This window comes from Rhincodon typus, chromosome 7 (genome assembly GCF_021869965.1).
Source record: "Rhincodon typus isolate 14 chromosome 7, sRhiTyp1.1, whole genome shotgun sequence".
NCBI classification, from domain to species: Eukaryota; Metazoa; Chordata; class Chondrichthyes; order Orectolobiformes; family Rhincodontidae; genus Rhincodon; species Rhincodon typus.
Window position 1 is genome coordinate 87,974,538 of NC_063338.1, and position 14,992 is coordinate 87,989,529.

At 41.2% G+C, this 14,992-nt stretch overlaps 1 protein-coding gene across 1 annotated transcript in view; it reads right to left on the reverse strand.

The window, feature by feature from the left end:
* LOC109936326 (contactin-associated protein-like 5) overlaps positions 1–14,992 on the reverse strand; it is a 767,761-nt gene that overhangs the window by 168,386 nt on the left and 584,383 nt on the right. Inside the window, exon 13 of the mRNA XM_048599257.1 lies at positions 1–6. This exon is cut by the window's left edge and continues 224 nt beyond it. Within this exon, the coding sequence (XP_048455214.1) occupies positions 1–6 (6 nt within the window). The remainder of the gene's footprint in view (positions 7–14,992) is intronic.

The following is a 14,992-nucleotide window of genomic DNA, read 5'->3' on the forward strand; positions in this document are numbered from 1 at the left end:
ACCATACTCTGGCGTAGTGAATTCCACAGATTCATCACCCTTTAAGAGAAGTTATTTCCCCTCATCACTGTCCTAAATCTACTACCTGTCTAAAACCAAAATATCTTATTCTAGATTGCTCTACAAGATCGTAGATCAAACAGAGTTAGAGGTCATTCAGCCCACTTAGCCAGTGCCAGTTCTTTGAAGATTTGTTCCATGACTGTACTCTTTTACACTTTAAGACAGGAAGAAATAGGAACAGGAGAAAGCTTTTCGGCCCTTTGAGCCTGCTCCACCATTCAAGCCGATCATGGCTGATCCAACATTCCTCACGTTTACTTTCCTGTCCTTTCCCCAAAATCTTTGATTACCCAATTGATCAAAAACCGATCTATACACAAACCAAACATGCACAGGCACTCTGCCTCAGCAGCTGTATGTGGCAAGGAGTTCCAAAGACTCTCAACTTTCTGAGAGAAGGAATTCCTCCTTATCTCAGTCTTAAGTTGGCATCTGAGACTAATCTGGTCATCGACTCTCTGTTGAGGGGTAATATCGGCACAGCATTTACCCTTAAGAATCCTGTATGCTTCAATGAGACCTGCAGTTTTCTGGTAGTACATTATGTGATCATAACAACTGGCCAGATAAAGAAAGCTCTTCTCATCTCTTCTGGTTCTTTTGTCAATGACCTTAAACTTTCATCCTCCGCCTTTCTAACACCAAAACCAGTTTTCAACAAAAAGATTTCAAGTTAAAGATATCAGGCAGCCATTCAAAAGCCAAAGGGAACTGCCTAAAGAAAGACATTCGGAGCGGATAGAACATTGGGTTTGAACGTGTGTAAGTTAAGTCAAAGCATAGTGGGATTGATGGTATGGGGTTATATTAACAGGTTAGTTAGAACATGAGCTCAAATCACATTCTAAACAATTTGAATTTGCTTTCTTTAAAAAAATCTGAAATCAAAAGTTAAATTGCCCCTGATTGTTGCTAGATTGTCCAAATAGTGATGTAGTGAGGAAAACATTTCATTCTCATTCGGTCTGAACTATGTGTGGAGCCACCTGGAGACAAACATGGTTGGCTCTCAATTGCCCTCTGAAACAGTCAAGCAAGACATTTGGATTTGTTAATACATAGGTCAGCAATTCAAGGAGAAGGCCCACCGTCATTCCCCCATCATGATGATGAGGGATCCCTGAAGTACTCGTAAATTGTTGAACGCTTATTTACATTATGTACTTTTCTTTTAAAAAAGTGCTGTATGACCTATTCTATCCTTGTCACTATCTTTTTCTTTTACCTTGAGCCATCATCACTTTTACCTTCTATTCTTTTTCAGACTTTCTATCTCTTGTTCTCCTGGATCCCTTCATCTTTTCACACCCTCCAGTTCTAAGGAATGGTCATTAACCTGTAAGATTAACTCTGTTTCTTTGTTCATAGTTGCAGCCCAACCTGTCAACCATCACCAGCATTTAATGTTTTCACTGCAGAAATAAGTCATTGAATATGAAGTTCCTTGTGATGCTCTTGGTGCAGAAACTATGCCACTAAGGGACTTAATGCATGGCTGAAATAAGCCATCATCTTACCACGTTTTAGGACCTGCATAACAAATGAGCTGAATTCACTTCTACCCCTTGCTCCCGACATTCCAAAAGCAAGACCTCTGTTGTCAAGTATTATTACTTCTGAAGATAACTGCTCACATGTTCACTTAAATACTCCATCCCAAGGGTAAGGTTCAACTTGGGTCACATCTTCCTGTGTGTTTTATGGCACTTTATTATTGTTAAGAAATTGCTTGAGCTGGATCGTGTATTTTTAGTAGAGTGGTAAAGTTGTCAACAGTCGATGCTGATATTGCTGGTTTGATTTTTATTTCAAAGATGGTTATAGAAAGCACTGGGCGTGAAACTGACCAATAGCATATTCATTAATAAACCCCTCAATGAATGCGTGTGAGATTGCACTGACTGCACATTGATAAGGAAGTTCTGAGGAAGGGTCACTGGACCCAAAACATTAACTCTGTTTTCTCCTCCACAGATGCTGCCAGACCTGCTGAGCTTTTCCAGCAACTTTGTTTTTGCACATTTATGAGGTGTCTTTGAATCATTTATTGAAATGGGCTAATAGCTTTGTTCAAATGCAAAGGTGATTTTTAAACAAGTGTATTCATGGGTTACGTAGAAACAAATTACATAGAATCCCTACAGTGTGGAAACAAGCCATTCGGCCCAACAAGTCCGCACCACCCCTCCAAGGAGTACCCCACCCCAAATCATTCCCCTGCATTTCCCCATGTCCAACCCACCTGACCTAAACATCCCTGGACATTACAGGCAATTTAGCATGGACAATCCACCTTCCCTGCACACCTTTGAAGGAAACCAGAGCACCCGGAGGAATCCCATGCAGACACACGGAGAAAATGCAAACTCCACACAGACAGTCACCCGAGGGTGGAATCAAACCTGGGTCCCTGGTGCTATGAGGCAGCAGTGCTAACCACTGAGCCACCGTGCCACCATTTATGATGACAAACTTGCATTTTCTTGCCTATAGAGGAATAAGGGGTAATAAAATTTTGACTTTTCCAAGATGGAAATGATAGACACCACATTCCACAGGGGTGATAGAATCAAATATATCTTTCATATCAGTGGTAGGCCATTCAGAAGTGACTTTAGGAAATGCAATTCTTCCCAAAAGAGGGAAATCTTGAAATTGCTATCAAAAAGCTATGGAGGCTGTGGATCAATCAAAAATATCACAAACCAATGTTGATATTCAATAATTTTAACATTTGAAAAATCAAGGTGTCCAGGTGGAATTAATATTGTGATCAAGCATAGTATATTTGAATGGTAGAAGCTGTTCAAGAGGCTTAGTAGCCCTCTCCTGTTGCTAACTAGTATTTGGACATGATTGACTGGGCTTATCTTCATCAGGTCAAACTCCTGCATCAGCCCACTCAACAGCATGGTGGCAGTAGATCCACCAGCAGGACTGTAGTGGTTCATGAAGGTTACTCACCATCAGCTTCTCAAGGGATTCCAGACGATGGTCAATACATTAAAATATAACAAAGAACTGTGGATGCTGAAGATCTGAAGCAAAAACGGAAATTGCTGGAGAAACTCAGCAGGTCTGGCAGCATTTGTGGAGAGAAAGCAGAGTTGACATCTCAGAGGAAGGGTCACTGGATTTGAAACATGATTTTCTCCAGCAATTTCTGTTTTTGTTTGTGATGGTCAATACATGTTGGCTTTGACACCGTAAGACCAAAAATAGAATAACTTTTCAAATTTGCACTTGCCACAAGATTAAATTTCTCTGCATGCCTGTTTTCAGTTATTACTATATCTGTATTCCCAGATCATCCTCATTGTCTATCTTAATTAGGGTATTGTCCAAAGATTATGTGCCTTCTTTATTCTTCCAAGCAAAACGTACTCAACACTTATCTAGATGGGAATTAATTTGCCAATTGCACACTCAGTTCATAACTTGGCATGCAACAATTTTGGCTGCTATTCTAGTGCAATGCTGCAGCAGTGTTGCACTGTCAAGTGTTCCCTGTCTTACAGAAGAGATCTTATACTGAGATCACATCTTCCTTAGGTGGAGAGAACAGATTGCTAGTTCTACCTTGACAAAGAGTAGGCGAGTTCTCTCCAGTACCCTGATGAATCAATATCATATTTAAAAAATCTTGTGATTATCACACTGCGATTGTGGGAGCTTGCCATTTGCAAATTGTATCCATGTTTTCAACTTTACAATAGTGAAGTTTATGCTTCAGCTATACAGCTGGAGTATTGTGTCCAGTTCTGGCCACCTCATTACAGGAAAGATGTGGAAGTGTTAGAAAAGGTGCAGAGGACATTTACCAGGATGTTGCCTGGAATGGAGGGAAGGTCTTACAAGGAAAAATTGAGAGAACTAGGGTTTTTCTCTTTAGAACGACGAAGGATGAGAGGTGACTTGATAGAGGTGTACAAAATGATCAGAGGTATAGATAGAGTGGACAGCCAGAGACTTTTTCTTCGGGTGGAGGTAGCTATTATGAGGGGGCATAGTTTTAAAGTGAGTGGAGGTAGATATAGGGGAGACGTCAGAGGTAGGTTCTTTACTCAGAGTGGTAGGGGCGTGGAATACATTGCCAGAGAGGGTAGTAGAGTCGGCCTCATTAGGGGCATTTAAGCGGCTATTAGATAGGCATATGGATGATAGTATAAGGTAGGGGTGGAGGTTAGATAGACCTTAGGTTTAGGGTAAAAGTTTGGCACAACATCATGGGCCGAAGGGCCTGTACTGTGCTGTACTGTTTTATGTTCTGTGTTCTATGACTATGTTTCAAGAAGTACTTTGTTGGCTGTAAAGTGCTTTGGGACATCCGGTGGTTGAATAAGGTACTACATTGATGCAAATTTTTAACAAGTTATGTATCCACTGTCCCTTTAAAAAAATCCAAAATTCCCAAGAAGCACCAAGTACCCACAATTCATGGTTAACTAAAAAGGTTAATGATAGTATCAGACTTAAACAAAAAGTGTATGGTTACACAAAGGTGGGTGGAAAGACAGAAGATTGAACAAAATATAAAAAATACAAATAATGACTAAAAATATTAAGAGTCAGGAACAATTAAAGTACAAAAGAAAGCTAGTAACATGTATAAAATCAGGTAGCAAATCTATGGATGGATATTTAAAACAGAAAAGCGAACAAAGTGAGTATTAGTGACTCTGGAGAATTAATAATGGATGGGATGAAATGGCAGGTTAATCAAATAGATATTTTATTTCAGTTTTCTCTATACTGGACACAGAAGATAACTGGTAAATAACTGGTAAATCAGGAAGTTGTTGGAGTTCTTTGAGGAGGTAACGAGCAAGTTAGACAAAGAAGAGCCAATGGACGCGATCTGTTCAGATTTCCAGGAAGCTTTTGACAAGATGCTGCATAGGAGACTGCTAAATACGATAGCAGCCCATGGTATTAGGGGCAAGGTGCTAGGCATGGATAGAGGATTGGCTGACTGGCAGAAGGTAGAAAGTGGGAATAAAGGGGTATTTTTCAGTATCGCAGCTGGTGATGAAGTGAAGTTCCGCAGGGTTCAATGTTGAGACCTCAACTATTTATGTTATACATTAACGATCTGGACGAAGGATCTGAGGGCATTGTTGTTAAGTTTGCGGATGATGCAAAGATAGGTGGAAGGACAGGTAGTGTTGACGAAGTGGGGATGCTGTAGAAGGACTTGGACAGGCTAGGGGAATTGGCAAAGAAGTGGCAGATGCAATACAATGTAGGAATGTGAAGATTATGCATTTTGGTAGGAAAAGTTGAGGTGTAGACATTTTTTCTAAATAGGGGAAGGCTTCAGAAATCTGAAGCACAAAGGCACTTGGGAATCCTAGTTCAGCAATCTCTTAAGGTTAGTATGCAGATTCAGTTGGCAGTTAGGAAGGCAAATGCAATGTTAGCATTTATTTGAAGATGGCTAGAATACAAGAGCAGAGATGTACTTCTGAGACTGTATAAGGCTCAGGTTAGACTGCATTTGGAATGTTGTGAGCAATTTTGGACCCTGTATCTAAGGCAGTGCTGGCCTTGGAGGGGATACAGAGAAGCTTTACAAGAAAGATCCCGGGGATGAAGAGAACATAGAACATAGAACATACAACATTACAGCGCAGTACAGGCCCTTCGGCCCTCGATGTTGCGCCGACCTGTGAAACCAATCTGAAGCCCATCTAACCTAAACTATTCCATTATCATCCATATGTTTATCCAATGACCATTTAAATGCCCTTAAAGTTGGCGAGTCTATTTTTGCAGGCAGGGCATTCCATGCCCTTACTCCTCTCTGAGTAAAGAACCTACGTCTGACATCTGTCCTATATCTATCACCCCTCAATTTAAAGCTATGTCCCCTCGTGCTAGCCATCACCATCCGAGGAAAAAGGCTCCCACTGTCCACCCTATCTAATCCTCTGATCATCTTGTATGTCTCTATCAAGTCACCTCTTAACCTTCTTCTCTCTAACGAAAACAGCCTCAAAACCCTCAGCCTTTCCTCATAAGACCTTCCCTCCATACCAGGCAACATCCTGGTAAATCTCCTCTGCACCCTTTCCAATGCTTCCACATCCTTCCTATAATGCGGTGACCAGAACTGTACGCAATACTCCAAGTGTGGCCGCACCAGAGTTTTGTACAGCTGCAACATGACCTCATGGCTCCGAAACTCAATCCCTCTACCAATAAAACCTAACATACTGTATGCTTTCTTAACAACGCTATCAACCTGGGTGGCAACTTTCAGTGATCTATGCACATGGACACCGAGATCTTTCTGCTCATCCACACTACCAAGAATCTTACCATTAGCCCAGTACTCTGTATTCCTGTTACTCCTTCCAAAGTGAATCACTTCACACTTTTCCGCATTAAACTCCATTTGCCACCACTCAGCCCAGCTCTGCAGCTTATCTATGTCCCTCTGTAACCTGCAACATCCTTCCGCACTATCCACAACTCCACCGACTTTGGTGTCATCCGCAAATTTACTAACCCATCCTTCTACGCCCTCATCCAGGTCATTTATAAAAATGACAAACAGCAGTGGCCCCAAAACAGATCCTTGAGGTACACCACTAGTAACTGAACTCCAGGATGAACATTTCCCATCAACCACCACCTTCTGTCTTCTTACAGCTAGCCAATTTCTGATCCAAACCGCTAAATCACCCTCAATCCCATGCCTCTGTATTTTCTGCAATAGCCTACCATGGGGAACCTTATCAAACGCTTTACTGAAATCCAAATACACCACATCAACCGCTTTACCCTCATCCACCTGTTTGGTCACCTTCTCGAAGAACTCAATAAGGTTTGTGAGGCACGACCTACTCTTCACAAAACCGTGTTGACTATCCCTAATCAAATTATTCCTTTCTAGATGATTATAAATCCTATCTCTTATAATCCTTTCCAACACTTTACCCACAACCGAAGTAAGGCTCACTGGTCTATAATTACCAGGGTTGTCTCTACTCCCCTTCTTGAACAAGGGGACAACATTTGCTAGTCTCCAGTCTTCTGGCACTATTCCTGAAGACAATGACGACATAAAGATCAAAGCCAAAGGCTCTGCAATCTCCTCTCTAGCTTCCCAGAGAATCCTAGGATAAATCCCATCCAGCCCAGGGGACTTATCTATTTTCACACCTTCCAGAATTGCTAACACCTCCTCCTTATGAACCTCAATCCCGTCTAGTCTAATAGACTGTATCTCAGTATTCTCATATAAGGAGCTTGTCATATAAGGAGCAGTTGAGGATTCTGGGCTTGTACTCAGTGGAGTTTAGAAGGACAAGGGGAGATCTGGTTGAAACTAGCAGAACACTGAAAGGTCTAGATGGAGTGGATGTGGAGAAGATGTTTCTACTAGTAGGAGAGACTAGCATCTGAGGTCAAAACCTCAGAGTGAAGGTACAACCCTTTAGAACTGAAATGACGTGAATTTCTTCATACAGTTGGTGGTGAATCTGTGGAACTCATTGTCAGAGAAGGCTGTGGAGGCCAAGTCATTGAGTGTATTTAAGGCAGAGATAAATAGGTTCTTGATAAGTAAGGGTTTCAAGGGTTACAAAGAGAAGGCAGGAGAATAGGGTTGAGAAACATATCAGCCATAATAGAATGGTAGAGCAGATTTGATGGGCCGAACGGTATTTGTACTCAATAGTTCTACTTACGAAGACCTGATTCTGGAATGCTTTATGAGCAACCTTATTAACTTGATCTGCTATCTTCAAAGATTGGTCTCTCATAACTTTAAGGTCTCTGTGTCTCTACATCCCTTTTAGACTTGAATTTATATTGTCTGATCTCATTGCTCCTACCTTGCCTCTGACTCCACACCTGGATTATTGTGTGCAGTTTTGGTTTCCCTACCTAGGATTGGATCTATTTGCCATAGACGAAGTGCAGTAGATGTTCACTATGCTGACACCAGGGATGGCAGGTCTGTCCTATGAGAAGAGATTGCTTCAACTGGGCCTGCATTCACTCAAGTTTAAAACTATGAGAGCGGGTAAAATTGAAAAGTATAAACTTCTAACTGGTCTAGGTGCAGGGAGGATGATTTCCCCGAAGTGGCTTAGGAATCCAGAACCAGGGTACAGGCTATGTCACTTTGGACAGAGAAGAGGAAACATTGCTTCACTCAGAGGGTGGTCAACCTGTAGAATTCATAATGGAGGCCAGGTCACAGAGTGCATTCAAGAAAGATATTGATTTTTTTTTGCTTTTAAAGGCATCAAAGGGTATGGAGAGAAAGCAGGAATATGGCTTTGAGATAGAGATCACGGTGGCCCAGTGGTTAGCACTGCTACCCCTCAGCGCCAGGGACTCAGGTTCAATTCCACCCTCAGGCGACTGTCTATGTGGAGTTTGCAAATTCTCCCTGTGTCTGCATGAGTTTTCTCCAGGTGCTCCGGTTTCCTCCCACAGTCCAAAGACGTGCAGGTTAGGTGGATTGGCCATGCTAAATTACCCCATAGTGTTCAGGGATGTGTAAATTGGGTGGGATGCTGTGAGGGTCAGTGCAGGCTTGTTGGGCTGAAGGGCCTGTTTCCACACTGTAGGGATTCTATGATCATATCAAATGGTAGAGCAAGTTTGGAGGTGGAATGGCTTACTCTTGCTCCTAATTTTGATGTTTCTATGAACAAGTTGCATTCTAAGTTACTGAGGGAAAGGGCACTTGACACATCAGATTCTGAATTGTTTCAGGAATAACTTGCTTGCCTTTCAAAATGTAAGTCATCAGTTGAAGTCTCACTTCAGGGGCTTGAACATAAAGACTAGGCTTACACATCATGGCAATACTGAGGGGTTGGAATATTAAACCACAGTCTCTGTATATATTTCAACTTAGAAACTGAAGCTATTCTATGGCACCATTAAGAAAAAAGCAGAGTAGTTCTTCCAGTCTTTTAGACAATAACTGTACCTAAATAAACCTTACTGATAAAATGCACACTTCTCCATTTCTGTCTCTCATAGTTGCTCGAGGTAAAACTTGCTGGGGCAGAACTTAGTTCCCAGATTACAGCAATGGCTTCATTACAGTGGTTTAGTATTGACTGTGAAGCATTTCAAGCTGTCCAGTGTTTGTGACCGGGACTATATAAATAGGAGTGCTTGAATGCTTTTTCTTAGTAGCTTGACACGGACCGGTCCCATGAGTAGAAAGGGCAGAATCGTTCTCTTAAAGCCCCAAGACTTGACTAGATGATCAAAGTGGTAGAATTGGAATTTCAAAAGTAACAAAGGTCTCTGGAGAGCCATGAAATATGTGTCCGTTTCATTCTTAAAATTTACGTCTTATTTTTCTGAAATTTTCCTCTTACCCTGAAATTGTGATGTGACATATAGCCTCTGCGAGGTCTTCTGAAGGTCTGTGCTGTTAGCTACCTTGAGGCATGAATTGTTCATTAGGTGTACCTCAATTATTTACGAAATCATAAAATTATAATTACTATCACTGCCACAATCCTTGCAACAGTTAGTCATCGCTATTTTTTCATCGGAATTACACTTTTTTTCTTTTGCCAGCAGCAATTAACAAAAACATTCAAGTTCAACACCCCTGTTTATTTTAAAATGTTGGTTATTTTAAGATGCCAATCAATATGGTGACTATGTTTAACAACTTGCTGTTTTCACTTCAGATTTGCAGGATTCATGATTTTCTTTTAAGTTTTTAAACATGTTACATGACTTGCACCTTTCGAACGATTATACAATCATTACTCATGAGCAAGGTACTTTACATTGCAAGGAATAGGGGTAGGAGTCAGCTGTTCAGTCCATTTACCCTGCTCTGCCATTCAATAGGGTCATGGCTGATCCAACATTCCTCACCCACATTTTCCTGCGTTTTCCCCAAAACCCTTGATTCCACTACTGACCAAGAAACCATCTATTTCAGCTTAAAGTGTACACAAAGTCTGAACCCTTTTTGGAACTTTTTAACTCGGTCCACTGGTAAAAACCTAGGGACATCTCATTTTGTTACTCAATTGATCCTCAAACAATTCCACCTCCTCTAGGAAGAACTTCAATCTGATGCCACAGGGACTTTGTAAAATCTCACTATTCATTATAGCAACTCCTAATTTTGCCCATGCATTGCAACACTGACTCTATTTCATTGAATGCGACACCTTAAAAAAATTTGCATTTTTATAGCCCTGCATAATGAGAAGTCACCATAGTCACGCTCTCCTATTAAAGAGAACCAGTGGTGAGTCTAACCTAAGGACCACCCTTAGAAGTGAGATTGAAAAGGCAGGACCTGCATGGTGATCTCAGCTTGTGTGGGAATTGAATGCATGCTCTGCATACAAGTCAACTATCAAGGCAACTGAGCGAACCAAATCCTATATCGCACTGAAGGACTTTTGTAAGCATAGTCACTGCTAGAAATGTAGGACAACAAACAAAAAAACTCAAATCAACAGTATTGTGATAATGACCAGATATTCTGTGCTTGTAATATGATTGAAATGTAACAATTAGCCACTGGGAATCACACCCTTATCATTGCGAACAACACCTCCTCCTTCCCCACGATTCTCACTGCCTGGAATCACCTCACCACCATATTTCAGGCTGGTCTTCAAATGAGACTTTGTGGGTGGAACTTAGCAATGTTAAGGGGGAAGCCACGTGACTGGGAGTGTATTATAGGCCCCTTAAAGGTCAGCAGGAAATTGAGGAGCAAATATGTAGACAGTTCATACAGGTGTGTAAGAGTAATAATCAAATAAATGTAGGGGATTTTAACTTTCCCAACACCATTTGGGAAAATCATAGTGTTAATCGATTAGAAGGGTCAGATTTCTTGAAAGGTATCCAGGGAAGCTTTTTTGTCTTAAAACATAGAAGGCCCAACAGGGAGTTGGGTGCTGGATCTGGTTCTGGGGAGCGAAGCCAGACAAGGGCCTGTTTCCATACTGTATTACTCTATGACTAAGTGTTCAATGTGGCTGAAAGAACTGCACAGAGGCTGGTATCCATCACCAAGCCACCCTTTATTTACACACGAACAGTCCTTAACTTTGGTACTGCTGCATTCAGAGTCAGCTACCAGAGAGTCAGCATCCCTTTTTATATGTCAGCCAGGGCTCTGTGTAATCCCTGATTTGCTTTCTCCATCATTGGAGGCAGCATCTTCATTTAGATCATTAAGTAACCTCTGGAATTCCCTCTCAAAGATCTCACCATCTCTCTCGCTTTCTTTAAAACATTCTGAACATTTACTTCTTTCACCTAACTCCGGTCAACTTACCTCAGGTGAAGCTGCAGTTGTACAAAGCCCTGGTTAGACACCACTTGGGGCACTGTAAGCGGATCTGGGCACCACACCTTGGGAAGGATATATATGACTTGCAGAGACTTCAGTGCAGGTTTACAAGAATGATACCAGGACTTCACGGGTTAAGTGATGAGAAGAGATCATACAAATTAGGCCTGATTTCTTCAGAATTTAGAAGGTTAAGGAGTGATCTGATTGAAATCTTCAAACTATTAACAGGAAAAGACAGGGTAGATAGATATAAAGTATTTCCACTGGTTGGCGATTCTAGAACTCGGGGCATAGTGTGAAAATTTGGACCAGACCATTCAGGATAGTTGTTAGGAAGATCTTCCACACATAAAGGGTGGTAGATGTTTGGAACTCTTTTCCACAAACAGCAGTGGCTGCTTGATCAGTTGTTAATTTTAAATTTGAGGTAGGTGAATTTTTGTTAAGCAAAGGTATTAAGTGATGGCCTAAAGGCAGGTATATGGAGTTAGACCACAGATCAGCCATGATCTCATTGAATGATGGAACAGGCTTGAGGGGCTGAATGGCTTACTCCTGTTCCTCTGTTCTGGTGTTTCTGATGGAAGTCCTGTCAGATCATGCTGAATAATTACATTTGCAGAGTGCTTAAGGCATTCTACTATGTTTAAGGTATTGCAAGTTTTTGTTGTTGTTGTTGTAAAGGTCACTTGCAGTTTGGAAAGTGCTGGCAATTCTGTGACAGGAAGCAAATGAATTTCATCGGTCTCTTACACATCTGATACTCTGAAGTGCAATGAAACATGCTGTGAAGATACATTTACACACACACAGATGTCAGAAAGTATAGCAATATTAATGGTGCCTGAATTGATTTTAGATTGAGTGGCAGGAATATATTGGCTTTTGAAGGGTCATGTCATTAATGTTGAGGACAACTGCTTTTAGCAAGACATCATTAAAGTACAAACAGAATGAAGGAAGACATAATATGATCCCTTTGGAAAACAGGTCACTAAGATATGCTGGCCCAATAAAAGGCACCAAAATATTATGTCAATTTAAATCTGGCTGATAAGTAATTGAAACAGACAATGCCAAAGACCTTTCATAAAGAAATTTATTTTTCATAAAGATTCAAGGAAGCCAGAAATCCTGTTGCCAAAACATCTTATTTACAAATGAAAGGCTGACAGGCTATCCCTATTGCTAAAATCTGGAAGAAATCCAAACTAAATTGACTGACAATTGAATTGCTTTGAAAATGGAAGACGAGAGTTTGTGGTTATAAATAATAGGTTATATAAGAGTATTGAATGGTAATTTGATAGGAGGGGATATCACCAAAGATACAAAGATTTAAACATCATGCTGCTTTATACCAGGGAGTTAGATCTAAAGGAATTCAGACTACAGATGCAGGAGAGGAAATACCAAATCTGAATGCGTTATTTAAGCACTGATTCTAAGAGGGTCTCCTATAAAATTTTGGGATTTCTTACCACACAACCTTTTCACTGAAACTGGTCTTGCTAGATTTTAGATGATAGTGTGAAACAGTCACATGGGAACCTAACAGCAGGAGTAGGCTATTCGGTCTGTCTAACCTGCTCTACCGTTCGAAGTCATGGCAGTTTATCTACCTCAATGCCATTTTTCACTGCTATCCCTATCTCCCTTGATATATCTAGTATTGATGCCAATGATTCAGGCACCCATTATACAAAGCATACGACTGTAATTTTCGCGCGTCAATAGAAATGGGTGGATGCTGTTTTGTTCTGTATGATACTGTGCAGAATATTTAGCAATTGGTTGTGCTCTATACTGCATACTTTACACTCATTCAAAGTCAAGAATACACCCAAAGACTCTAAAAGTGAAATACAGTGAGCTGATCTTTCCTGGCGAATCTGGTTTCATGTTGATTTGGATCAGGGTTACAAAAATTTTTTCATTATTCGTTTGTGGGATGTGGGCATCGCTTGCTGGCCAGCATTTTTTGCCTACCCCTAGTTGCCCTTGAGAAGGTGCTGGTGAGCTGCCTTCTTGAACCGCTGCAGTCCACCTGCTGTGGATTGACGCACAATGCCTGTGGGGAGGGAATTCCAGGATTTTGACCCAGCAACAGTGAAGGAAGAGTGATATATTTCCAAGTCAGGATGGTCAGTAGCTTGGAGGGGAACTTGAAGCTAGTGGTGTTTCCATATATCTGTTGACCCTGTCCTTCTAGATGGAAGTGGTCATGTGTTTGGAAGGTGCAGGTGAGGATCTTTGGTGAATTTCTGCAGTGCATCTTGTAGATTGTACACACTGCTGCTAATGAGAGTCAGTGATGGAGGGAATGGATGTGTGTGGATGTAATGCCAATCAAGCAGGCTGCTTTGTCCTGAATAGTGTCAACCTTCTTGAGTGTTGTTGGGGCTGCAGTCACCTAGGCAAGTGGAGAGTATTCCATCACACTCCTGACTTGTGCCTTGTAGATATATTAACATTGGTATCAGGAGCAGGAGTAGGCCATTCTGCCCTTGATTCCACACCATTATTCAATAAGATCATTGGACAATGACTCTAGATTCTAGCCATGATGAGTGCATTCACACTAGAACAAGAAACTCAGCAACAACAGCAGACTGCTTCAGATTGACTCTATCATTACACAGCAGGGAAGTAACACTGCATCAAGAGTCATAGAGATATACAGCAGGAGACATACCCATTGTTCCAGCTCGGCTATGCCGACCAGGCATCCTAAATTAATCTAGTCCCATTTGCCAGCTTTTGGCCCATATCCCTCTAAACCCTTTCTATTCATATACCCATCCAGATGTCTTTTAAATATTTCTATTGTACCAGCCTCCACCACTTCTTCTGGCAGCTCATTCCATACATGCACCACCTTCTGTCTGAAACTGTTGCCACTTAGGTGCCTTTTAAAATCTTCCCCCTCTCACCTTAAACCTGTGCCCTCTAGTTTTGGACTCCTCCATCCTAGGGAAAAAGACAGAGAACATAGAACACAGAACAGTACAGCACAGTACAGGCCCTTCGGCCCACAATGTTGTGCCAACCTATTATCCTACTAAGGTCAAACTACCCCACATTATACTATCATCCATATGCCTGTCCAAGAGTCGCTTAAATATCTCTAATGTATCTGACATTGCGTATTCACCCTATCCATGCCCCTCTTGATCTTATAAACCTCTATATGGTCAACCCTCCGCCTCCAGTGCTCCAGGGAAGGGAAATTGTTAGACATTATTGTTCTTGATTTTATTTGTTGTTCTCAGAATATTCAAACTTAAGCACTGAATAATGAAATAACATACTTTCAATTATTTACCTCAAAGGGTTGTGAATCTGTAGAATTTACTACCCCAGATTACTGGGATCTTAAGAAAATTTAAAATGACGACAGACAGATTTTTCAGTAGAAATGTAGTTTATAGTTTCCACTAACAACCAACCAATTGTTGAAGTTCCAGCCAATTTCAGAAACAAGAAGGGAAATGGCTCTGAATATTCATGCCTAGAGAGTCATGCTAAAGGATCATCTCTACATATGATGAGCCTGAAAGCTCACAGCTTGGCTATGAATTTCCTCAGAGGTAAACAGGTCTACTGGATTGTAAG